Source organism: Bubalus bubalis, chromosome 18 (genome assembly GCF_019923935.1).
Source record: "Bubalus bubalis isolate 160015118507 breed Murrah chromosome 18, NDDB_SH_1, whole genome shotgun sequence".
Classification (NCBI taxonomy): Eukaryota; Metazoa; Chordata; class Mammalia; order Artiodactyla; family Bovidae; genus Bubalus; species Bubalus bubalis.
The window spans coordinates 49,621,533-49,649,221 of NC_059174.1; the positions used below are offsets into that span (position 1 = coordinate 49,621,533).

General features: G+C 46.4%; 1 protein-coding gene and 1 pseudogene across 1 annotated transcript; both read right to left on the minus strand.

Annotated features, from left to right (window-relative positions):
• LOC102391053 overlaps positions 1 to 9,398 on the minus strand; it is a 214,638-nt pseudogene extending 205,240 nt beyond the window's left edge.
• Positions 9,399 to 9,554: 156 nt separating this feature from the next.
• On the minus strand, positions 9,555 to 26,718 carry LOC102389842 (cytochrome P450 2B4). The gene is made up of 9 exons (XM_006052073.4): positions 26,512 to 26,718; positions 20,703 to 20,865; positions 20,405 to 20,554; positions 18,922 to 19,082; positions 17,291 to 17,467; positions 16,668 to 16,809; positions 14,937 to 15,124; positions 14,623 to 14,764; positions 9,555 to 10,636 (listed from the first exon to the last, which is right to left on the minus strand). Exons 1-9 carry the CDS (start codon positions 26,680 to 26,682, stop codon positions 10,455 to 10,457), a joined length of 1,476 nt encoding a protein of 491 aa, XP_006052135.1. The 5' UTR covers positions 26,683 to 26,718; the 3' UTR covers positions 9,555 to 10,454.
• Between the last annotated feature and the right edge of the window lie 971 nt (positions 26,719 to 27,689).

The window sequence follows — 27,689 nt, forward strand, 5'->3', positions numbered from 1 at the left end:
GCAGACATTCCCATGGGGGAGAAAGAGCATGACTTAACTTATGGAGAATGGAATGAAGACTTGCGGCTTCTTGAACTTGCCCTGCGCATCCAGGAAGTGGCCAGGGTAGAAGGCATCTGGCTTCTCAAAGTGGCGTGGGTCATGGACGGCAGAATTCAGGATGGGGTACACAGTAATGTCCCAAGAGGACGTCAAAGACAAATGGGCCCACATGGCCATCAACAAAGAGCGGCTGGATCCTCAGCAGATAAGGAGCTTCACCTACTGTGTGGCTCTATAGTTGGTGGCAGGAATGTTGAAATAAATCTGCCCCATTTGGTCAATAGTGTCCCATCCCTCCAGGTATCCTCACCAACCACCCTGATTCCTTATCCCCAAGGCCCCTGGGTCTTCTTTATGATCTGTCGACTGAAAGGTTCACATCTGACTCAACAGAGCCCTGTAAGAAGCTGTCTCCAGGACTGGGGCCTGAATATAATCAGATGGGTGCTGTTCATTGGGCAATTTGATACTGTTCACTGGGCAAATTGATACATTATATCAACTTGATACACAAATATCAGGTGTATCTAGATGCACCTGATCACCTAGATATCTAGGTGATACACCTAGAAACACCAATACTCAGCAACATAATCAAGGATGAAGATAAGAGTTAGAACATAGGCATTGACCTGAAAAATATATCTACAGAGTATGGTTATATTTCAAAATGAAAGCCACACACACAAATTACAAATTACATTGGTATGGACATAAACACCAGAGGGGAAGGTGACATGAACGCTAGACACATAAATTGCACAGTAACAGATGCAGTAGGGACCAATCATTGTGTTTATAGGTATATATAAACATATGGGTTCATATAAAGGAGAGATTATAACACAGATTATAAAACCAGTCAACTGTATAACAAGTTTCAATAAGTACATGGTACTTTTTTCAGCAAACATAACATCTTGAAAAGGTAAAAAAAGAAAAAAAATACAACAGAGCAAAAGGGAGAGGACTTTTCTCTTTCTAAAATCTCCCTCCCTCCCACAAAAATCTGGAAATAAGAATTCTTCTTGTAGTCACGAACCAGACACGAACCATAAGACTGGAGGTGGCCAACACCTTCCAACCAATATTCTGTGGCCCTCTGGTCTCACATTATTATTTGAGACCAGATTATATAATATATATAATGAGAGATAATATATAATGAGAAATAATATATAATGAGAGATAATAATTATCTCTCATTATGGGAGATAATATCCCCAGAAGTGAGTGTCCCTGATGACAGAGTGGGGTAGGCCAAGTGGGACAGAGTCAATGAATCTGAATCTCATGGATGATAGCATCTGTATAAGGCATATTTACCCGATCTTCCAGTGCTGGGAGATGGTGTGCACCAATTACTCTGTCGATTTCTGCCTGGACTTCCTCTGAGGATGGTTAGGGTAGGAGGAGGGTATGTCGATAAATACCCATAACAGTGGACTCAACCAAGTGACCTAAAAATGACCTGCAGCCTGATGGGAGGATCTTGTAAATTCTTTACTAAAGATGTTAGGCTACCATTCCTTCTTAATGAAAGCATCAAAAAGGAAGTTAGAAGCTTCTTTGAGGGAAGTCTTGTGTGATGTTTCCACTCAAGTTATAACATGAGGATAACTTGGATAAAGATGGGTGGGTGGAAATTCATTCAACACTTCAGGATGTGTTTTTTTCTTTTCAGCTAAAAATCAGTTCCAGGTAAAACTGGTGTCATCTCTTTTTGTCCCACTCACATGCTATGTAATTTTATATACGTCATTCCCCACTCTGGCCTTAAATTCATTCTTGTGAAATAACAGTGTCTGACCAGGTGAGAGCATCTCCAAGTCTGATCTGCAGACCATTAACTTGAATGGAGGGGCTCTTTAATTAATTGTAAATGGGCAATATACTTCAGAAAGTCAAGTTTTTTTGTCAAACTCAAAGAGTACCTGTCAAAAACCATGTACTTTCGTAGACTGGCGTAATCCACTTCAAATGTTTTGTGCTTTTATTATAAGCCCCAATAGCAGTGATTTTTTATTTTTCAGACTACTCAGGACAAAAGTTATCTGTCTTAGTTCATCAGACAACCACCTTCCTGTATGGCCTCAGGGACACTCAGCCCTCCATTGTCCCCACCTCCCATAAGCCCAGCTCACCTAAAGACATTGGGATTTTTAAGGAGTAGAAACCCATAGCTGAGAGTGGCGCTGGAGGTCTCTGTGCCAGCAATGAACAGTGAGAGCACCGTGTTAAGGAGATTTTTCTGGTGAAACTCACTCTCAGGATCTGAGCGCTCCTAGAGACAGTGATGGACACTTCTTAATGTCTCGCCTTGCAAAGATTTCACTTTTTAGAGTCTTCTTCCCTCTCTACCAGCACCACATTCCTCTGTGCCCATCATTCTTTTTCCTGATCTGTTTTTCTCTAGCCAAGGCCAATAAGATACTAAAAGGGTGAGCTCTGGAGCCAAATATCTGGATTTAAAACTCAGGTCCTACTGTGTGCCTTTGTGCAAGAAATAAAAATTCTATGTGCTTAGTTTATCACGTGGGTTGTCATGATATAATGTATAATAAGCTCAATGGGCTTCCCTAGTAGCTCAGATGGCAAAAAATCTGCCTGCAATGCAGGAGACCTGGGTTTGATCCCTGGGTCAGGAAGATCCTCTGGAGAAGGAAATGGCAACCACTCCAGTATTCTTGCCTGGAGAATTCCAATCTGAGGAGCCTGGCAGGTTACAGTCCATGGGCTCACAAAGAGTTGGACACAACTGAACGACTAACACTTTTACTTTCAAGCTCAATGAATGTAGAGTTTAAATTGTTGATATTGTTGTTCTCGTGTTGTTGTTTTTCTGTCTTTGGGTGTCATTGCACTCCTGTTTGGCCCTTGCAGCTGACATTCCAGGGATGCGAATGAAGACATTTAACAACTGCCAAGCTTCCCTGGTAGCTCAGCTGGTAAAGAATCTGCCTGCAATGCAGGAGACCCCACTTGGATTCCTGGGTAGGGAAGATTCCCTGGAGAAGGGATAGGCTCCCCACTCCAGCATTCTTGGGCTTTCATGGTGGCTCAGTCAGTAAAGAATCTGCCTGCAATGCTGGAGACCTGGGTTGGGAGGATTCCCGCTGGAGGAGGGCATGGCAACCCACTCCAGTATTCTTGCCTGGAGAAGCCCCGTGGACAGAGGAGCCTGGTGGGCTGCAGTCCATGGGGTCACAAAGGGTTGGACACGACTGAGCCGCTAAACACAGCACAGCAAATGGCACATGCCAGACCAATCAGAACAGACACTGGTCTCTATCAATCTGCATATACGTGGAGCCTGACTAATCAGAACAGACTTGACTCTCAGAACTGGGGAAGGAGTGAGCTGTGTCTCAGAGAGAGCTTACTGGACACATGTTAACTGCTTAATTACCAGTTCTTTAAAGGCTGCTGGGAGGAAGGCTTGGGGAGGCATAGGAAAAAATGGTGGGGGACTATGGATCTTGGCTTTCTTGCTAATCCTTAGGGAAATATTTCAACATTTAAAAAACATGTAATCACACCCAAAGATATTAGTTCAATGTCAGTACGGTTTCCATCACTCCATTTCCCATCCCCAACGCCCATCCGGGGCAGGTCTTGTTTTGTCCATGTGAAGCAGGAAGGAATCCTTGAAGTCCTTAGGGCCACTGGGATCCAGCATTTTCTGGTGCCTCTCCCTGTTCTCAGTGATAAAATATTTCACCTCTTGAATCATGCTGTACAAGCACATGTGTGTGCCAGGAAAGTGCTTCAAAATGCCCAGGGAGATTTCAAACACCTACAGGGTACAGACAAGGTCCCAGAACCCATTATACTCGCTGGACTGGTTCTGTGAGTGTTGATGTTCTGAGCTGCATGTATAGCAACAACAACAAAGGCTATTATTTACCCTGCAGACTTGGAGGGTGTGCCTCCCACCTGAGCATACTTACATACACATACTCACTCACACACATACACTGACACTCACACACACACACACACACACACACAGTGCCGCATGGACCTCTGCATCCAGCCCCAGTCACTGTCTCATCTGCTGAGGTTTCTTCTCTCGAAGCCCATCCTTGTCCAACGCCTGATTCTGACACCCAGACTGACGGTTGGCTTCACCAGGGAGGGGTCAGGGCTTGGAGTGTGCACATAAAACTGATCTCTCAATGCCTTCTGCCTTTGGTGATCAGGACAGAAAGCATCTGACCTCTTCCCAGGGTCTACCCACCCTGGTTCCTGGCCCACCGTGGAATCTTTAGCCTCACCTGGCTATGGAAGGAGCTGATAATGACAGAGCCTTCATTCATTAAATGTAGGAGCTGTAATAATTGAGGGGCCTGGTAATTAAAGTGCTCGCCAAAGACAATGGAGGAGATAATGTTCGCAGGGATGGAGTTAAAGAGGAAGTGGGGATCCAGGTAGGACCCTGAGGAGGAGAGGTCTGTCATGGGGGTGCCCTGAATTGTCCTTCCTGGAGACTGACCTGACTGGTGCCAGCCTAGCTTGTTTGATGGTTTTCCTCTTTTTTTCTTTGCTTTCATTGTTCCTCTCTGTCTCCTATTTTTCTTTCTAGGAATGTCCACATCTGTGTCTCTTGTAGTTTTTCTTGCTCTCTGTCTTGGGCTGACTTTCTCTGGTCTTACCTTTGACTCTTTATTTCAAGCTCACCCCTTCTTCTCTGTTCTCTCTCCAACTCCCCATCTACCCTTATGGCCTCTCTCCTTGACCTCACTGACATTCCATGTTCCTCTGACTCTGTATCTCTCTTTACCTTTATCTTTGTATGGCTTTTTCTTGCAGTTTCTGCTCCCAGATTCATTTTGCCAGTGTCCTCAGTATCTCTGTCTTTTGTTTTCTCTCTGTCTCTGGTCTCTTGTGCTTCTGGCTGCTTTCTCTGTCGGTTTCTCTCTCTGTCTCTGCTAGTATCACTTTGTCTCTCTCTCTACCATTTTCTGTTTTTCTGTCTATGTCTCCTTCTCTCTATTCCTGAACCTGTCTCCGCATCTCTCTCTCCTTCTTTCTGTCCCCATCTCATCGCCACCTCCACCCAGCCCGCACTCACCCTGGGATTTCCGAAGCTCCTCCACCAGACACTGAGACTCCTCCTTGATTCATTCCTCAATACTCTGCTTCCCCATCCTGAAGTCCTTCATGGTGGTCACAGAGAATCACCATAGAACCTTCCAAGACTTTCCACTGGCAAACCCACACCTGATGGTGGGGCATGGAAGGAAGGTTTTGAAGGCACATGGGATGTTCCCTCCTCCCCTCCCTAATCCTCACCCTCGTCCCCCACTCACCTGTTCCCTGGAAGACAGGGTCAATGATGGTGACTTGCCCTTGGCCAGAGAACGCCTCGGCCTGATCCACCAGGGCCTCCCTCATCGCCTCGTACACCTACAGGATGACAGCAGGCTGAAACCCCAGGTGGATGGTAAAGACATCCCCGTATTTCTCCTGGAGCTGTGGGGGCAGAGTCCAGGTCTCACTCTCTAACTCAAGAGACGGATCTCCACCTCACCCCTGGATCACACCTCCCAGTTAGCCTACCCTGCAGGCTGCAGCCCCATCAGGGAAGAGCAGAGACTGGAACTCTGTGATCTCCTCCGAGCCTCACATATATCACCTGACCCCGAGCATCCTCCTCTCTTGGCTTTTCCAAGAGCCCTCCCAGCTTTGCTTTTAAGAATTACAGAGACTCCCACATCCAAGCTATAGAATCTCTCCTTCTCAACCCACACAGAGCCACAGGTCAATGTCTCAAGTCTATCAGAATCTCTCTCTCCAAAGGAAACCCTCCTACACTGCTGGTGTAGCCACTATGGTGCAGCCACTGTAGAGAATAGACTGGATGTTCCTCAGAAATACTAAAAATAGAGTCTCCATATGACCCAGCCATCCCACTTCTAGGCATATGTCTGGAGAAAACCATAATTCAAAAAGATACATGCACCCCAGTGTTTACTGTGGCACTATTTACAATAGCCAGGCCACGGAAGCAATGTCCATCCATAGGGGAGTGGATGAAAAAAGAGTGTGGCACATATATTCAATGGACAATTACTCAGCCATAAAAGAGAATGAAGTAATGCCATTTGCACTGGCACAGATGGACCTGGGATTGTCAAACTGAGTGAAGTAAGGCAGATAGAAAAGGCAAATATATGGTGTCACATATATGTGGAATCTAAAAAAATGGTGCTAAAACACATAGAAACAGTAATTGAGTCACAGATGTAGAAAACAAACTTATGGTTACCTAGAGGGAAAGTGGGGAAGGATAACGTGGGAGACTGGTTTGACGTATACTCAGGATAATATACAAAATAGGTAACTGATACGAACTTACTGCATAACACAGAGAAGTCTACTCAGTTCTCTGTAATGACCTATACGGGAATGGAGTCTAAAAGAGAGTGGATATATATGTGTGTGTGTGTGTGTGTGTGTGTGTGTGTGGCTGATTCACTTTGCTGCACCAGAGACCAACATGCCATTAGAAATCAACTATTCTCCAATAAAAAATTAATTAAAATTGTGAAACAGAAATTGTCACACAAAAAAACATACTTACAGTAACCAAGGATAAAAGAAAGGAGGGATTACTTGGGAGATTGGGATTAACACATATACATTAATAGACATAAAATAGATAACTAATAAGAATTTACTGTACAGCACAGGGAACTCTACTCAATACTCTATAGTGACTTATATGAGAAAAGAATCTTAAAAAGAGTGTGTGTGTGTTAGTCACTGAGTCATGTCCAACTGTGATCCCATGGACTGTAGCCCACCAGGCTCCTCTGCCTGTGGGATTTTCCAGGCAAGAATATTGGAGTGGATTGCCATTCCCTTCTCCAGGGGATCTCTCAACTCAGAGATTGAACCTAGGTCTTCCACACTGCAGGCAGATTCTTTACTGTCTGAGCCATTAGGGAAGACCATAAGAAGAGTGGATATATCTACATGTATAATTGATTCACTTTGCTAGACAGCAGAAACTAACAAAACATTCTAAATCAACTATACTCCAATATAAAGTGAATTAGAGAAATGATACAGGACTTCTCTGTGGTACAGTGGATAAGAATCCTCCTGCCACTGCAGGGGACACAGGTTTGATCCCCGGCCCGAGAGGATTCCACATGCTACAGGGCAGCTAAGTCCATGTACCACAGCTACTGAAGTCCGTGTGCCTAGAGCCCGTTCTCCTCAACAAGAGAAACCACCGCAATGCGAAGCCCACACACCTCAACTAAAGAGTAGCCCCTGCTCTCTGCAACTAAAGACAGCCCACAAGCAGCCTTAAAGACTCAGCTCGACCAAAAATTTTAAAAATTTTGTTTAAAAAAGAAGGCCTTAAGAAGCAACTCTTTCACTGCACCTTCCAAAGTACTAATGATCATTATCTATCCTTACTATGACTACTTTTTGAAAACCCATTTGGCACTTGTTATTAAACTGTACAGGGAACTGTGTTAAAAGTATTTTTTTAAAAAGAAAAGATTCTTGCACCCTAATGTTGACTGCAGCGCTATTCACAATAAGGAAGAAACAGAAGCAAAGTACATGTCCATTGATAGAGGCTTGGGTAAGAAGATATGGTGTATGTATACAGTGAAATATTACTTAGCCATAAACAAGAACAAAATAATGCCATTTGCAGCAACGTGGATGGACCTAGATTATCAAATGAAGTGAAGTAAGAAAGAGAACAAGTATCGTATGATGTTGTTAATATGTGGAATACAATTTTTTAAAATGATACAAATGAACTTATTTCCAAAACAGAAGAAACAGAGTCACAGATGTAGAAACAAATTTATGGTTACTGAAGAGAAAATATAAGGCAGAGAGGCGGGACAGGATAAATTAGGAGTTTGGGGTTAACATACACACCCATCTATATATTAATATAAAACAGGTAATCAACAAGGACCTCTATATAGCAGGAAACTCTACTCAATATTCTGTAATAACCTATATGGGCAAAGAATTTGAAAAGAATGAATATATGTATATGTTTAACTGAATCACTTCTCTGTACATCTGAAACTAACACAAGAGTGTAAATCCACTATACTCCAATAAACTATTTTAATTAAAAAAAACAAAGATACTTCTTTCTTCACTCAACCCATCCTCCACTCCTTCTCATAGGAATTCTGGTAGCTTCTCTATCCCACATCTAGGGCCAGATCATGGCTAGAAGAAGACAGCTCGCAAGGGAGTCTGGGGAACCCCATCCAAAGTTGACCTGCCTCCCCTAGCTCCCTGCTAACTGGGAGCTGTTTCCCATTCATCCACCTCTTGCTTTCCAACCCCTGGTGCCCCTTCCATCTCACTGCCTACAATGACTTGAGTAAATCCTTGGGGTTCATTTGCAAAATGTTTCCCAGGAAGGGCAGAGGTCAGGGTCCAGCGGGGAGGTGGCCCCGGGAGGCAGGGTAGCCCCAGAGGAGCAGGAGGCCAGTGAAGAGAATGAGGAGCAGGATGGCAGAGAGAGCCATGGTCCATGCCTATCTTCCATCTTAACTTTCCTTTAAAAATGTAGATGTCTCTGTTCTTTGTTATTTTGCCCGATGGGTGTGGAGGTTGTACCAGGATCCTGCCTTGGCAGAACTCCTGCTAACTCTCCAGAGACAAGACAGAGCCCAAAATTTGCAGGAGTTGCAGAGGTCATGAAGTTTTATCATCTCAGCAGATCCCAAGCCAGCTCCCCACGGGCCTCTGATGGGCTGGAGTTGTCCTGGTAGGCGATGCCATTGAACAGAGAGCACGTCCCCCACGGAAGAGGGGTGGTGCCAGCTGAAGGAATTTGTGGGGGCTGCACTTAGGGTGGTGGCCCTGCAAGGGCGGCTCTCAGACATTTTATCCGTGAGTTGCATTGGAACATAAGAGATTAAACTTAGCGGGCCAGCAGAAGCGGGCCTCCTGTGTCCACTGGGGAGCATGCGCATCTGTGGAGCATGAGGTGTAGAGGAGTAGGCGGGGTCTGATGGAAGACCTAACTCTGTGTGGTCTGGGTTTAGGGGTTCATCGCTTTTTTCATTCATCCATCAGCAAATATTGTAGATACCTGTCGCCTACCACACTGCCTCAAGTGCTGACGGTAGAGTGTTAAACAAGACAATAGGTTTTCCCTCAAGGAACAGGCATTGAGATGAAGCAGTTCTCACCTTCTGGAATTATCTCCAGTGATCTGACAATCAATGAGTCGTCTGTAAACTGGCAGGGATCACCACCGGACCAAGGGATGTCAGGTTTCTGATGTTTATTTGCAACTCGGGGCATTGGAGGGGGGATGTCAGGGAATCCAAGACTCCTGTATAGAGCCACACAGCTCAGGGGCCGTGGGCTGAGGTCCTTCATGGAAGGAAGGGGGTGGGAGAAGCAGGAAGATAAATAAGAAGGAGGACCACTCTGTGTAACCCATGGTCTACAACATGGATGTACCTCAAAAACACCACACTAAGTGAAAGAATCCAGACACGAAAGAACACACACTGCATGATCCATTTATATGAAATGTGCAGAATAGCAAATTCATGGAGACAGCAAGCATTTGATTTTGCCAGGGGTTGAGCACAAGGGAAAATGGGGAATGACTACTAAAGGGTACCAGGCTTTCCTCTGGGTGATGAAAATGTTTGGAACTAGATAGGGCTGGTGATGGCCAGGATTGTGAATGAACTAAGTGCCACCTTGTGACACACTTGAGATTGGTTAGTTACAAGATATGAACTTCATCTTCATTTTAAACTTTATCTTGGGGACAGAGAGGAGCTGTGTGAAGAGTTTGGGTTCAACAGCCAGGGACCCAGAGTGTGAATCTCGCGTCTCCACTTACTAGCCAGGTGACCTCGGACCAAGCTGGCCATTGCATGGCATCTGTTTACTCATCTGTACGATGGGCATGATCACTTTACCCACTGAATGGGGCTACTGAAAGGACTCAAGCGAGCTCATGGATGCACAGATCATGGAGCCCAAGGTGTGGAGAAAGGGAGACTGTGGTTATTCTCAAGAGGGGAATAGTCACTTGGGTAAGCTCTGGCCTCAGAGGCAGAAATGCCGAGAGATACTGAGGCAAGTTTTCATTCTTTGCCTCATTTATTTAGCCAAATATATATATATGTATACATCACTTGTAGAATTCTATTAATAGGTGAAAGGAAGACACCTCCTTGAGTTTAGAAGAGCTGCAGAAGGACGGAAGGAGGTGAGCTGCAGATGGGACTTTCCCATGGAGGTGGCATCCATGGACGGGAGGGATGCTGAATCACAGCACAGCCTGTCCAGAGGCAGGAAGACAGGGAGAGAGTTCAGGAGCCACTCTCTGCAGAGGTGGGGACACACGTGACCCTGGTATTCTTGATCGCCTTCCCTCAGCCTCTTTAACGGGGCAGGAACTGGATCCAATAGTTTGGGGGCACGTTGCCCACCCCACTCTCCTGGGGAGTAAGGTCAATGTCCTCAGGGGCCACGGGGCTGGCCACGGAGAAGTTCTGGAGGATGGTGGTGAAGAAGAGGAATAATTCGGCGCGGGCGATGCCTTCGCCAAGACAGATACGCTTCCCTGTGAGGACAGAACAGAGGTTCACAATGTGGGCACAAGGCACAGAATCTCGGATCACAGTGTGCATCGGGAGCAGATGAACATACTTTGCCTTGTCACACCCCAAAGCCCAGACACCTGTGTTCATTGCAACAAAGTTGTGTGGGATTAGCCTTTAACCTGTAGTCACGGTAGACTCTTAGGGGATTTCAAAGCTCTCTGAAAGCCAGTGACAACTGTGGGGTGAATGTACCTTGCTCATTTTTCTGGGACAGAGTTTGTAAGCTTCTGTTTGATTTCCAGAGAGTTCTGTGGCTCCAGAGAATGGAAGGATGCTTGACTGTATGTGTGTGTTCATCTGCCTGCACATACAAACTGGTGCATATTTCTGACTTACTATTTTTCATGTCTGTCATACCTAATATGGGAAGAATGGTACCTATCTAGTAGGGCTCTTTTGAAGATAAAGAAGTTAGTGTTTTCTAAAATTTTTAAAAGACCTGACCAGTTCAATTCAGTTCAGTTCAGTCGCTCAGTCGTGTCCAGCTCTTTGCAACCCCATAGACTGCAGCGCGCCAGGCCTCTCTGTCCATCACCAAGTCCCGGAGTTTACCCAAACTCATGTCCATCGAGTCGGTGATGCAATCCAACCATCTCATCTTCTGTCAACCCCTTCTCCTCCCGCCGTCAATCTTTCCCAGCATCAGGGTCTTTTCATATGAGTCAGTTCTTCTCATCATGTGGCCAAAGTATTGGAACTTCAGCTTCAGCATCACTCCTTTCAATGAATATTCAGGACTGATCTCCTTTAGGATGGACTGTTACTAAAGGCAAATGTAGTGAGTGCCTGTGTTGGTTTCTGGGTGTGTGTAGTGGGGAGTTTGTATGCCAGGTGTATCTCTGGCCCTATGTGTATTTACATGTCTCTGTGTTTTCTCCTTATCTCAGCCTGGGATCCATGGGCTCCAGGAGTTCTAAAAAAAAAAAAAAAGTATGTAACATTGTGTGCAGGACTGATGGTCATGGGATGTGAGTGTACAGCTTCCACGAGATTCTCAGAGGCATATGGATCCCCCCACCACAGTTCTAAACCATGAACTTGGAGGGAAGTGAGAACGGAAGGAGCCAGAAGAAAGGCTGAGACCCTGACAGCTTCTCTCTTTTTAAAAAAAATTTAATTTGATTTGATTGTTTTTGGCTGCACCGAGCGGCCTTTGAGAACCTCAGTTCCCTGACCAACAATCGAACCTTTAGTCCCTGCTGTGGAAGCCCAGAGTCAACTCCTGGATGACCAAGGAATTCCCCCTCAAGTCTTCTAAGTGGTTAGACTTTATGCCCATTGGAGGTAACTGGAGAAGGGTCTACATCTTCTAGGCTCATTTAGAAGTTAGGACACAGAAGCATAACAATACTCAGAGTGGTGCTCCCAGCTGATTCTTCTCCTGTAACTGGTTCTGCAACAGGGCTCTTCCAAGAACAGTCTGACTCCTGCTCCCTCCAACCCACTCCTTCCCATTCCTCAGGCTCTGCAACTAGACACGCTCTGGCTCTTTCTCTCTGCCCATGGCCATCTGCCTCAGTCTTCTTCTCTGTCTATACCTTCTGCCAGGCACTGTATTTTTCTTTTTCTCTTCCCTGTTCCGCCTTCTTGAATCTTATGTAACTCCTTTTCTCTGTCTATTCGAGTCTGATTCTCCCTGCAGTGTTCTTGGTTTTTTCAGTCTCCCTGCACAATCTCTCCTTTCCTCTCCTTCAGTGTTTCTTCCTTGCTGCTTATGTCACTCTCTCTTTTCCTCTCTCTCTCTCTCTCTTACTCTTTCTCAGCCTCTTCTTTCTCCACCTCCCTCTATTACCTCATATTCACTCTAAGTCTCTTTCTAGTGTTATCTCTCCTGTCTTTCTCTGTCTCTCTCTCTCTCTGTTTCTCACTCACTCTATCCTTATCTGTCTGTCTGTCTCTGTTTTTGTTTGCCACATCTCTGCCTCTCTTAAAACTTAGGACAAGGCTGTTTAATGGAGAAACTGACCCTCACCCACTGCCCAGACCCCACAGGTCCCCTGGCTCTCACTGAAGAAGAACTAAGGAGGGAGGGGCCACCACTGCTGATCCAGTGGACAAGACTCCGAGCTCCCAATGCAGGGTAACTAGTTCGATCCCTGGTCGAGGAACTGTTAATAAGATTCCCACATACCGCAATCGAGCCTGCGCAGCAACTACTGAGTCCACATGCTCTAGAGCCCCTGCAACACAACACCCAGGGCAGCCAAAAATTTAGAAAGAAATGAGAGAGGAAGCCATTGCACTGGGTAGAGCTAGAGGCCCTGGGTCACTGGAGTCACCGGTGAGATTCAAAACTAGGGACTTGATGCTGGGGTCCGCCTTCCTCCCCAAGGAGGAGAACCTGGGCATTGGGATTTCCTCTGGTTGGAGTCAAAGAGCAGAGAATAGGGAGAGAGTGAAATCAAAGCAGGTCAAGACCCTCCCTAGCTCCCTAGTTCCAGCAGAACAAATTCAGACTCCTCCTAGTCTTCAAGGCCCCACCCAGCTGAGCTCTTCACCCTTCTTGTTCAGTTGCTAAGTCATGTCCAGCTCTTTGCAACCCTACAGACTGCAGCATGCCAGGCTTCCCTATCCTTTACCATCACTGAGAGTTTGCTCAAACTCATGTCCATTGAGTCAGTGATACTATCCAACCATCTTATCCTCTGTCGCCCTCTTCTCCTGCCCTCAGTCTTTCCCAACATCGGGGTCTTTTCAAATGAGTCAGTTCTTTTCATCAGGTGGCCAAAGTATTGGAGCTTCAGCTTCAGCATCAGCCCTTCCAATGAATATTCAGGGTTGATTTCCTTTAGGATTGACTGGTTTGATCTCCTTGCAGTCCAAGGGACTCTCAAGAGTCTTCTCTAGCGTCAGAATTCAAAAGCATCCATTCTTCAGTGTTCAGCCTTCTTTATGGTCCATCTCTCACATCCATACATGACTAATGAAAAACCATAGCTTTGACTATATGGATCTTTGTCTGCAAAGTGATGTCTCTGCTTTTTAATACACCGTCTAGGTTTGTCATGGCTTTTCTTCCAAGGAGCTAGCATCTTTTAATTTCATGGCTGCAATCATCATCTGCAGTGATTTTGGAGCCCAAGAAAATGAAATCTACCAGTTTCCACTTTCTCTCCATCTATTTGCCATGAAGTGATGGGACTGGATGCCATGATCTTCATGTTTTGAATGTTCTTTCACCCTCATGAAGTGGCTTTTTAGTTCCTCTTCACTTATCTCTTCTTTGCCCTTCTCTTCTGTAACCCACATCCCAGTCTTCCTGAGTTCTTTCTCAGATGAGCCATGCCATCTCCACCTTCAGGCTCTGCCCTTGCTTCTCCCTCTGAGAGAACATGCCTTCCAGTGGCAGGTTGATACTCCCGCATGATGTCATAGCTTAGAAGACACTGTTTAGGGTAAGCTTTTCCTCACAGACCCACCAGGAGTGGTCAGTATTCCCTATTTGATGTTCCCAAAACCCCCATTAGAGCAGTTATCATAATTATGATTCGTTACATGAATAAGAGTTGGCCTCTGAACACTTACTTTAGTCAAGGAGTTCTAAGCCCACTGCAACATTTATTCATTTAATTATAGATTTTTCTGTAACCTTATGACCCATGCTTATCTCCTTTGTTGGACTGTAAACTTCCTGGGGCAGGAACTGTGTCTCTTCATGACTTGTCTGATGCGTTATCTTCAACCTCTGATGAAATGTTCGGCTCATAGTGGTGCTCAACAGATTTGATACCTGTGTGTAGAGAGGTGTAACTGTGTCCCTTACAGAGCTGTGCCTTTGGGATGTGATCTTGGTTCTCAAGCCCCCTCTAGCATTGGTGTGAAGATGAGATGAGTTAATACAGGTAAAGCAACTGGCACAAATAAACTGCTCAATGAACAAAGACCTCTCTTTAATTGTCTTCAAGAGGTCATGGCACCTGCAGCCTGGAATGCAGGCCCAGCTTACCTATGGAGAAGGGCAAAAAAGCATCATTTTTCTTCACTACCCCGTTGGCATCCAGAAAGTGGTCAGGGTTGAAGTCATCTGGTTTCTCAAAGTAACACGATTCGTGGAGAGCAGAGCTCAGGATGGGATAGACTTCTGTGCCCTGAGGGAGGGTCACAAGATTGAAAGATATCGCCATTTCCTCCCCAACCCACCCCTGCACATAATGAACCAAGGGTGAGTGATAAAACCAAAAAGAGGTCAAGGTTGGCAGATGAAAGGGAACCCAGGAGACCCACACAAGGTAGAGATGGGAGCCCAGTGAGGTGCTATACCTTGGGAAGGATGTACCCTCGGAAATGAGTGTCTTTAGTGACCATGTGGGGCACACCAATGGGGATGAGGTCCGCAAATCTCTGAATCTCATGGATGACTGCGTCTGTGTATGGCATTTGGGCTCTGTCATCCAGGGCTGGAGGGCGATATGAGCCAATCACCTGGTCAATCTCCTTGTGGATTCTCTCTGCACAGAAGAATGGGCCCAGTGAACCTCATTTATATTTCTATGTTGGAACACAGTTCAATGTTCTATGAACATTGGTCTGTTCATTTCCAGGCCAATGAGCCCAGAAAACCTATAGGAAATGATTAGGTCATTGACACCCCTCTGAGTAACCAGCTTGGGGTGGGAGGAGCAATGGGAAAACTACAAGAATTTTCACTCTTTAATATCTAATGAATATTATGGATTTTCTCCCAACACACACAAGCAAATACACACACACGTGAACCCCAGTTTTGCTCAGAATTTCAGACTAAAAACCCAAAGCTAAGAACCTATCAAAGTTCCTCCTCTAAGATGAGTAGAAAATGAACTAATATTTGTTGTGTGTATATTATAGATGAGGCACTATGCTAGGTCCTCAGAAATATAATTGTAAAACACATCAGTGGATTAACCCATGAACAACTGGATAAATAAATGAGTACTTCAATCAGTAGATCAATTCATGAATGGAAAGACTGATAATAGAAGAATGTTAATGAATGGATATATTATTTCCTTATCAAAGATCAATTAATCATTTATTACTAAATGATCCATAGACAAATAAATAAATGAACTTGATGAACCAATAACTCATATGAATGGTTGGATGGCTAAATTTATGGAAGAACATTGTGAATGAATACATTTAAAGGAACAGGTAAACAGAGGAATAAGTGGGTGGTTGGATGGACTGAATGATAGATGTATAAATCAAGGTGAATAAATGAGTGAATTATTAAATAAATAAATGAAAAGATAGATGGATGAAGGATGAAGTGAAAAATAAGCGATGGAAGGATTAAGATAGGTAAACTAGTTTTAGAAAAACAGATGGATGCATGAATGAATGAAGGAACAGATGAATCAGTGACAAACAGTTCATTCAATGAATCGCTATTTCAAATGATCAACAGATGAATCAGTTTGTCCAAATAAAGCATGGATATATATATATCCTAGATGAGTCATAGATGAAAGAATCTGAGTGCACAGGTTGATTGATGAGTTGAAAGGCCAGATGGCTAAATGATGGGTCAATCTTTAAGTGATAGGAGAAACAGTGGGAAAACAGATTGACAGATATTTTTTTTTTGGTGACGCTGAGCTACTTGCCAAATCTTAGTTTCCTGACAAGGGATTGAACCCAGGGCCATGGTAGTGAAAGCACTGAGTCCTAACCACTGGACCTCCAGGGAACTCCCCAAATTGACAGATTCTTCATTCATCTATCCACCAACAGGGCTGGCTTATTTGGGTAGATCATTCAAGACCTGCACTGCTCGGGGGGACTTCCCTGGTGGTCCAGTGGTTAAGACTGCACACTGCCACAGCATGGGGTGCAAATTCCATCCCTGGTCAGGGGCCAAGAGAAAAAGAAAAACAAAAACAACCTACAGGGCTCCTGGTATAAGAGGGGGATTCTGCCTCTCTCATTCACCAAAGACCTCTAGCCCCATTTCTGTACCTGCAAAGGGGTCAGAACCCCCTCCCCAGTGTTTGCCCCCAGCTCGCCCACCTGCAATGTGGGGGTATTTGAGCATGAGCAGGAACCCATAGCGGAGTGTGGTGCTGGTTGTCTCCGTGCCAGCAAAGAAGAGAGACAGAACAGACACGATGAGGTTCTGATGATCGAACTGGCTTTGGGGGTTGGACTTATCCTGAAACCAGATGGGTGGGGTTCACATCAGGGGAGACCGGGGGCCCTGCTGCCCACCCCTCTTCTCTCCGGGTCCCTCCACCTGGTTCTGGGTCTCACACCGTCTGGCCCTTCCCCCTTCCTCTATGCTCTGTGTGTCCCACCATCCCTCTATCTCGGTCTCAATCACTCTTCGCTCTGTCTTGCTCTGTTTCAATCATCTTGCATCTCTTTGGTGTGTTTGTCCCCCTTCCTCTCCCAGTCTCTTTCTGCCTCTGTGACTCTTTTCACCAGCTGCTGTAGTTTTCCCCCTTGTCCTGTATTTCCCGTACCTCTGTCTCCTCGCTACCATCTCCCCGCTCTTTCCTCTCTCCCTCTGCTCCCCCCTCCGAATCTCCCCTTCCCTCTCCCTCCCGCCACTGCTCTACTCCTTTCCCGTCCCTTCTCACTCTGCATCTTTTGTTCTCCTCCCTTCCACCCCCATTCCCTCTCCCAAATCCCACTTTTTCCATGCGGAGCAGGTAGCAGTCAATGAAATCCCGGGGGGCATTGGGGTCGAGAGTCTCACGGTGCTGCTCCACACTGCGGCCAATGAAGACGTTGATTTCCTGCAGGTTTTTGTAGATTTGCCTGTGTGATCCAGGAAAGTACTTCAGGATGCTGGAGTAGAGCTCGAACAGCTGCAGGAGAGAAGGGGCTGTGAGGCCCTTGCCGGGTTGAGCTAGCCAGTCACAGGGAGGGACAGTCCTTCTGGCCCCCAGTACCTTCACAAGGGATCTCTGTTTTCCTGTCTCTCTCTCCATCTCTCTCTGCCTCTCTGGGGTGTCTTGGTCTCCCTGTCTCTGTCTCTCTCTCCACCTCTCAGTCTCTCTCTCCCTCCAGCTCTTACTCTGTATCTGAGCCCCTCACTCACTGCTTCTGTGTCTCCTTTGTGTAAGAGATCACATTTTTCTCTTTCTGCATCTTTCCCCCTCTCCTTGTGTCTTCTTTTTAGTCTCTGGCCCACCTGTCTCTCTCTCCTTTCCACCTCTCCTCATCTCCATGGGTCTCCTGCTCATCCACCCTCTGGCCTGTCCCTGCCTACCCCAGCCATTTTATCTGTTCTGCTCAAACCTCTCTCTCTTTCCACCTGTTGCATCATCCTTGCTGTGTCAGGCGTTGATATCATGATGCTTACACAGAATGAAGCTGCTGACTATTTGGGAGCATATGTCTATTGCTTTGCCTAATGAGAAATGTAACATCTAACTTGTTGCCAACAATTGCAAAAAATGCAGGATAGTATAAATTATAATGTGGAATTCCTCCTTCACCTATCCTTCTAGAGATAACATGGTTAACTGTTCGGCAGATCTCCTTTCAGACTTTTCCCCTCTCTGTGGTTCTCTGTGAGAGGAGAAAATTGAAACCCCATGTTGGACTTGTGCAAGTACTCATCTGAACCTCCTTCCAGATTTTCCAGGCCTGACTCTCCACTAGGAGGTCATGGGAATTTGTATTTTCGATATTCGTTCCTGTGACTCTGACCTGCACTCTCGGTTGAGAACAACAGCCAGGCAGACTTTTCTGAAGTTTCACTTTTTAACTTAACATACAATAGGGGTGGGGCTTCCCTGGTGGCCCAGAAGGTAAAGAATCTGCCTACAATGCCAGGGTCTGGGTTAGATCCCTGGGTCGGGAAGATCCCCTGGAGGTGGAAATGCAACCCCTTCCAGCATTCGTGCCTGGAGAACTGCATGGACAGAGGAGCCTGGCGGGCTACAGTCCATGGGATCACAAAGAGTCAGACACGACTGAGGGACTAACACTTTCACTTTTCACAATAGGGGTATTTCTACGTTAATTGGGAAAGACAAACTTTATCATTTTGTTTTAAAAGAGGAGCATTTCATGTGTGTGTCTTTGATTCCTCTTTCTGTTTCTCCCTTCTCCATTACTCCCTTTTCATCCTCTTACTCTCTCAGTTCTTGTCTCACCATCTCTCCCTTCCCCCAGGTCTCTGTGTCCCTGTCTCTCTCTCTCTCTATGTGTTGTCTTTGCCCCTCTTCTGGCTGGAAGCTGCATTTCCGGTTCACAAAAGCAAATCACCCCTCTCCCCTGCCTGGATGTCCACCCGAGCTCTGCCCTCTCAGACCTGGCTGGACAGGGAGCTGATGAGCACGAAAGATTGGAATAACAACTCCAGCAGCCTCAGGAACTCAGGATCTCTGTAGTCAAAGCGTTTTCCAAAGACAGTGGAGCAGATGATGTTGGCGGTGATGGAGTGGAAGTAGAAGACGGGATCCTGGAGGGCTCCTAGAGGGAAAGGAGTGGGTCGCAGGGCACAGATTCAAATGCCTGGGGAGCTGTCTCTGTGTGACTCTCCTCTATCACTCAGTCACAATGAATAAAAAAAAAAAAAAAAAAAAAAAAAAAACCCGCATCATAACAGCCAACACTCGCTAGCCTGGAAGTTGTGCCAGGCCCTATTCTAAGCATTTCACATATTATTGTATTAAATTCTCATCTCAGTCCTGTGAAGAAGGTGCAGAGCAGGTGTTCAATCAATTGCATGTGCCATTTACAAATCTCTGTTCTCCTGGGTCCTTAACTGTCCACCCCGTGCTCCCCTCCCACCCATCTTTTTTGTCCACCTCTAGAGTTCTCTGGTCTTTTAGGAACTGTTCTGCACTTGATTGTTGATGTCTAGATGTGCCAAGCTCACCCCAGTCAGAGGGAGGGTGGGCTGTGCACCCAGGAGTGTCAGGTCAGTGCAGTCTCTCTCCCTGGGTCTGGCCTGGCTATCATCTCTAGTTCCCTTGCACACCCTTTTCTGAGCCTGTCTGTCTCTCTCTAACCTTCGTGCCTCAGTTTCTCTCTGCCGTAACTCCTTCCTGCCTCTCTGAGTCTCTTCTCTTTTTGGCTCAGTCCCTCCATCTCTGTCTCTTTCTTCCTCTCTGTGTCTCCATCTGAATCCCTCTGTCTCCTCTGGTCTCCCTTCTGAGTCCCTCCATCCTTATATCTCTATGGCTCCCTGTGGCTCTGCCTCTTCCTCTCAGACTCTCCATTTATGTCTCAAAATCTCTTAAGAAAGCATCTTGTCACCTCTATGTCTCAGACACACGTTTCTGAGGAATCCTAAACCCACCGGAAGTGTCCACCTGACTTCCTAAGAGCAGAAAACCCTGACTGCCCCTCTTGCTCACTGCCAGTTGTTCACCCAAAGAAAGGAAAACAGTTTGTCCTTTTAAAAAAAAAAAAAAAATCTGTAGTTTTCTCTTTTTCTCTCTTTACTTTCTTTTTACTGAAGTCACATTTTGGCCCTTGACAGATACAATCAGACCATTACTGGTTCTGTTGAACACAAGCAATTAACGTGCTATTTACTAAGTCGTCTTCGAGTTCCTCTTGACACTACACTTCCGTATCTCTCCTGCCCCTGCATTTCTCACCTACCCACCTCTGCCCCTTCTCTCTGCCCCTCTCTCTGTCCCTGCTCCTCCGATGGTCTCCCAAGCTCTGTCTCCTCTCTGTCTCTACATCTCTCTCTCTGCCCAACTATACCCTCTGTCTTTGGGCTACAGTCCTCTCGCAGCTTCCCGTGTTTCTCTCCTGCCCACCCCCGCCCCAGGGCTCACCCTGGGATTTCCGCAGCTCCTCCACCAGACACTGAGCCTCCTCCTGAATCTGCTCCTCCACGCCCCGCTTTCCCATCCCGAAGTCCCTCATGGTGGCCAGAGAGAATCGCCGAAGGGCCTTCCAACGTTCCCCATTGGCAAAGACAACACCTGGGGGTTAGGAGAGGCTTGGGTTGCAGAGGAATTTTCAAGGAGACTCTGGGTCCCGCTCCACCCCTACCCTTCCCTTCCCAGCCTCATGCACCCCAATCCCCATCCTCCATCCCCTGTCCCTTCCCAGTGGCCCTGAGGCTCTTACCATGTCCCTGGAAAATTGGGTCAACAACTGCGATCTTCCCTCGGCCAGAGAAGACCTCGGCCTGGTCCACCAGGGCCTCCCGAATGGCCTTTGTCCCGCATATTATGACCACTGGCCTTGGCCCCAGGTACACCATGAAGACATCCCCATATTTCTGTTGTAACTGCCAAGCACACCCACAGCCAGCATTGTTATTAGTCAGTATGCATCTCTGTTGCCATCTCCATTTTTAAACCAGTAAAACACTTGTGTGTGTGTATGTGTGTTAGTCACTCAGTTGTTTCTGACTCTTTGTGACCCCATACACTGTAGCCCACCAGACTTCTCTATCCGTGGAATTCTCTAGGCAAGAATACTGGAGTGGGTTGCCATGCCCTTCTCCAGGGGATCTTCCCAACCCAGGGATCAAACCTGGGTCTCCTGTATTGCAAGCAAACTCTTTACCATCTGAGCCACCAGGGAAGCCCTAAAACACTTATATATAGATTGGTAATTAAACCCTTGCATATAGATTGATAACTAGCCACTGCCCCAAGACCCTACACCCTAGTCTGCCTTTTTGCTTCCCAGAACCCAGCGATTAAAAGATTAACCCATGACCCAGCCCAGTCCACACTGTTTGGCTTGGTTGGTGTCTTAAGCAGCATGTGTGTGCTAAGTCACTTCAGTTGTGTCCAACTCTTTACGATCCTATGGACCATAGTCCGCCAGACTCCTCTATCCATAGGATTCTCCAGGCAAGAATACTGGAGTGGGTTGCCATGCTCTCCTCCAGGGGATCTTTCTGACCCATGGATCGAACCAACGTCTCTTACATCTCCTGCATTGACAAGTGGGTTCTTTACCACTAGCACCACCTGGAAAGCCCTCTAAGAAGCACAGATGGTTAAATATTCCTATTAATAATTTCACCCAAGCCCAGGTGGAAAAGGCAATGGCACCCCACTCCAGTACTCTTGCCTGGAAAATCCCATGGACGGAGGAGCCTGGTGGGCTGCAGTCCACGGGGTCGCTGAGAGTCAGACACGACTGAGCGACTTCTCTTTCACTTTTCACTTTCATGCATTGGAGAAGGAAATGGCAACCCACTGCAGTGTTCTTTCCTGGAGAATCCCAGGGACGGGGGAGCCTGGTGGGCCGCCATCTATGGGGTCACACAGAGTCGGACACGACTGAAGTGACTTAGCAGCAGCAGGTGATATTAGTTGAATCTGGTGAGATCTCCCTGGCATCTCAACTAAAGAATCATCCATCTTGGAACTTCCCTGGTGGTCCACTGGCTAAGACTCTGAGCTCCCAATGCAGGGGCCCATGTTCAATCCCTGCTCAGAGAACTGGATCCCACTAAGCATTTGCATGCTGCAATGAAGAACAACTAAGACCTAGCACAAGCAAAATATATAAATTATTTTTTAAAAAACCATCCTTCTTGTGACCCACCTTCAACCCCCATCTGCCTCCTGGCAATTTCCCCAGAGAACCACCTACCCACCTGGGAGGCATGAAGGTAAAGTGATGGCCTTCTGGGGGTTATCATGAAATTTGAAAAAGTCATAACATCAAGTCTTGCCACTGGGCCAACAGCTCAACAGTATTTATTGAAGCTGGAGGCATGTATACTGAGTAACTCAGCCACTTCATTCCCAGAAACACACTCAACTAAAATGCATACATGTGCTCAGCAAAATAAAACACAAGGAGATTCATAGATGCCTTATAATAAAATGGTCTGCAACATAGGGAATAAACAACTAGTGATGAATTCATATCGTGGACTACTATGCAACCATGAAAACAAACAAACCACTGCTGCAACCAACAACAAGATGAAACTCACAGATGTAATGTTGAGTGAAAGCAACTAGACCCAGAAGAGTTCCTATATCATAGTTGTATTTATATGAAATTCAGAAACAGATAACAGGAACTTATGGTGTCAGAATAATAGGAGGGTAGTGACTAGAAGTGGGACTGAAGGAGGTTTCTGGGCATGAGCCAAGTTGTTACATATCTGTAGGTCAACTCTATTAGTATGTTCATTTGAGAAAATTCACTGAACTGAGCACTTAGGATTTGTGTACTTTACCCTAAAGGTTAAACTTCAATTACAAATTGACCTACAGAAGAAGAAAGACAAACAGCATATGATATCACTTGCATGTGGAATCTAAACTATGACACAGTCAGGGAACTAAGACTCTGCATGCTGCACAACGTGGCCAAAGAAATAATAATTAAATTAAGGTAACACAGTGTAAAAAAAAAGAAAAAGTGACACAAATGAAACAAATATGACACAAATGAACATCCCTAGGAAACAGAAACAGAATCTCAGGCATAGAGAACAGACTGGTTGTTGTCGAGGGGGAGGCCATGTGAATGGAGTGGGAGGTGGGGCATAGCAGATGTAAGCTTTTACATATGGAATGGATAGACAATCAAGTCCTATTGTATAGCACAGGGAACTATATTCAATATCCTGAGATAAACCATAATGGAAAAGAAGATTTTTAAAAAGGAATGCATATATATGTACAACTGAATCACTTTGCTGTACAGCAGGAATCAGCAAAACTTGGTAAATCAACGATACTGTAATTTCAAAAATAGATTTAAAAAGTTGACTTAAAATTATAAAAAGGTTAAGTGTATTGAAAACTCTCTCACAGTGATCTCTGCAAACCCCCCTTGCTGGTCTCCTTACTTCCTTTCCTGTGCTACCCACAATCCTTTCACTACACACCCCACTCTATCTTGAAACCAGAGCTATCTGATTAAAATATAAATTAATTAATATCCCTAACCTGTTTCAAACCATCTAGCACTCCTACTACCCTGAGAGTAAGACTTGAAGTTTCCCCATGGTGGACAGAGCCCTACATGATGCTGCCCCATTACCCCTCTGATATCTCCACCCACACACACAGATCCTTTGATCACACAGATCCAGGCTCCCTATGGCTCCCCAAACATGCTGAGCTTGCTCCTGCTTCTGAGTTCTGGCACTGATACCTGTCGCTCATTGATATCTTCCACAGGCATCTTTCAGGGTGTCTGATCAGCAACAAGGCAAGATGGAGCCTTTCCTTCTCCACTCATTCTAAAGTAGCTTCAAGGAACTCCTGTCACTTTTAAAATATATATATTTATTTTTAATCAGAGGATAATGACTTTACAACATTATGTTGGCTTCTGCCATATGTCAACATGAATCAGTCGTAGGTACACCTATGTCCCCTCCCTCTTGAACCTCCCTCCCACCTCCCGCCCCATCCCAGTGCTCCAGGTTGTCACAGAGTCCTGATTTGTATCTCCCGCCACTCTTGAAAATATCACCTTGCTTTATTTTAATCACAGTTCTTACCAACCTAATATGTCCTTCTCTGTTTGTGTGCCCTAACGCCATACCATCAATGCCCAGAACATTTTCTGGCACACAGAAGGTGCCCAGTAAGTTACCATTGAATGAATGAATAGATCGAGTATTAATGAGCACTTACTGTATACCAAGCTCTATGCACTATCTAGTCCTCACAACTCTCTTATGAGGCAGGCATTCTTATCATCACGACCTCATCTTGCTGAAGAGAAGCTAAGATTCAAGGAGTAAGAGTTGAATCTGGAACACAAACCCTCATCTGTCTGACTCCAGAGGATTTGGAAATAAATCATGACATCTACTAACCTACGACCTCTTTCTCTCCCTCCCTCCATCTGTCTCTCTCAACCTCTCTCTCTCTCTCCAAAGACACAATGAGAATGGAGGATCATGGGGAAATTCCCTGGTGGTGCAGTGGTTGGAATTCCAAGCTCCCACTGTAGGGGGCACAAGTTCAGTCCCTGGTTGGGGAATTAAGATCCCGCACGCCACATGACATGACTGGAAAAAAAGAGGGTCACGGACACACAGAGGATCCTTGCAAGGACTATAGAAGAGATTTAGGGGGTCTGGAGCTAGCAAAAATTTATGCAAAATGTCTGTGAATATTTGCAGGGGAGAGGATCCACCGTGCCTTAAACTCCCAAAGGATTTAGTGATCTCCAAGTTGTCAGGAGACCCAGGAGAAGGGGTTTTGATCCCTGGGCGGGGAAGATCCCCTGGAGTAGAACATGGCAACCCACACCAGTATTTTTGCCTGGAGAATCCCATGGACAGAGCAGCCTGCCAGGCTACAGTCCATGGGGTCACAAAGAGTTGGACACAACTGAGTATGCATGTGATAACAATAAATAAAATAACAAAGTGTTAGGCAGCTTCCGTCTATGAAGGAGAAGAAAAGGCCTCCATGCTGGACTCGCACGTCCCCTCTGTGAAGTCCCAGGGTGTAAGTACGGACCAGTGCCTTCCCCGGGCTGCCCTCACTATCTACTTCTCTAAGGTGAGGGCAACACCTCTTCTGGCCCACGAGGTGTTGTAACCGAGACCTGATGAATTCCCTCCACAATACAAGTAAATCCTAGCCACATAGTTCTGAGTGAAGAAACTAAGTCCAGGTGTTTCCACAAAAGTCGTGGTGTTTACCCTTGTGATGAAAACGAAATAATACCCACTTGGGGGCTCCACGTCTGTGATAAAACACTCTCCCTTAAAATCAAAGGGTGGTCCAGTGGTTAAAAATCCACTTTCCAATGCAGAGGATACAGTTTTGATCCCTGGTCGGGGAACTAAGATCCCACATGCCACAGAGGAACTAAACTGGAGGGCTGCAACTAGAGAGCTCTCGAGCTCTGAGCCTGCACACTCTAGAGCCCATGGGCTACAGCAAGTGAAGCTGGCACACCACAACTAGAGGAAGTTTGCACACCACAACAAAGAACCAGTGGAGCTCAACAACAACAAAAATTAAACAGATGACAAGCCCAAGACTCAGGAGTGTGGTCACTGCAGCGTTGCGGGGAAGGAAGAGAGGCACCTGGGGCTGATGGAAGTTACTGTCAAGTGTTCCCTAAGCCTAACCTGTTGGGGAGTGGGCTCACGGGTGTAGATTACATGGTGCGTGTGCTCAGTTGCTCGGTCATGTCTGACTCCTTGCAGACCCATGGACTGTAGCCCCTCAGGCTCCTCTGTCTATGGAATTTTCCAGGCAAGACTACTGGAGTGGGTTGCCATTTCCTACTCCAAGGGATATTCCCAACCGAGGATTCGAACCCACTGACAGGCAGATTCTTTACTACTGCACCACCTGGGAAGCCCATGGATTACATTATTAATACATAAATAGATCATCAATCATGAAATCATGCCTAGAAAACAGTGATACAGGACCTGGTAAACACTCCAGTGTCAGCTACTCGTTGCACATTAATGTTTATGATTAGTAAGAACCTTGGACCTGGCCTCCTGTTCCATTCTCCCTCCCTCCTCCTCTTTGTCTGGCGCTGGCTGGGACTAATCTTTGACAGCTTTTGTTGGCAGAGGAGAAACCTATTGACGGGTACTACCACCCCTTTTCTCCCTCTCTCCCTGTGCCAGGCAGGGACTCAGGAGAAGGGGACAGAGGAGTAGGGATTTCTATACCCCTGGCTTACACCCAGACACCTCTTCATGCCCGCCTGCCCTCTCCAGGGACAGTGCCCACACACTTCCACCTGAGCAAGGGACATGCCTGACTACCTGATCGCCATCCACCACACTGCAGCTCCACATCCCTTCCTCACCGAACTTCCCACAGCCCACCCCTGAGCCTGGAAGGGTGCCTCACATCTACTGGTGAATGACCCCCAAGGATGGAGGCAAGGAGCCACCCTCAGATCCCACCCACCTGAGTCTCACCCTCAGACCCTCAGATCCCGCCCACCTGAGTCTCACCCTCAGGAAGGATTTGAGCAGGCCTTTTCTGTCCATCTGCAGAAGGTTCCCCAGGAAGGGCAGAGGACGGGGGCCAGGCGGGAGGCGGCCATGGGCCTTTGGGCGGCCTCTGGCCAGGAGGACCAAGAGTCCGGTGAGCAGAGCAAAGAGAAGGAGCACGCTGAGCTCCATGGCCGAAGTCTGACAGTCTTCCAACCCGCTGGGCTTCTGGCTGAGCCTTTTATACTAAGCCTGCGCCCACACCCAGTTATGTAACATCATCCATTCCCTGGCATCCTTCGAGAGATTGAACTCAAAAGAGAAGGAGCACATAGTTCCTGCTCCAACAGTCAGATGACCTGCTCCCCTGATACCTCTACAGCCCCTCCCTAGATGCTGGCAGAGACACCACGGTAGCAATAACAAGGTCCGCATAAGCCTGTTTACTTTAGTGGGTATGGGGAGCACCCATTGTCTCCTTGCTTTAGCTGTGTTAGTGGGTTTGTGTTTACATACTTTGGTGCATACCTGCTTGCGTGTGTGTGCTTGCGTGATTCTTACACATGAAAGAGGGTTTGTATTTATGTGAACATGCCCATGTGTGTTTCTGTACATGAGTGTGAGTGTGCTTACGCATGTGTCTCTGCACGTGTGTGGACTTCTATGTATTTATGTGGTGTCTCACACCTGAAGGTGTGTCTGTGTTTTCGTGGTGGTAGTGGTGGGGTGGGTCCGTGTATGTGTCTGTGTGTGTGTGTGTCTGCATCAGACAGTCCCTGTCACTTCAGGGCTTGCAGACACTCAGCCTTTATCTCTCCAGCCCCGCTTCCTTCACCCTCCCTTCTGTGAGAGCCATAGATGGGAGAGGCAGGAGAGAAAAAACAATAGGGGTGAGAGACAGTTCTGGGGTCTTCAGATCTCTGATTGCCCTGAGTTTTCTCCCTGCCTCCTGCTCTGTCTTCACAGTTGCAGGACTTTTTTCTGTCCCTCGATGATAGTCTATATGTGTGTGTGTGTCTCTCTCTCCTGCTATCTCTCTCTGTCCCCGTGTCTCTGTTTCACTCGTTAAACTCTGAGCTCCAGGAGCACAGAGACTTCGTGCAGTTTGATCAATGCCCACTGAGCTTGCCTGTCTCCAGAATTCCCCTGAGCTTTTGGCAGGCTCCATTTGTATTTACCAAATATGCTAATGATTGTGT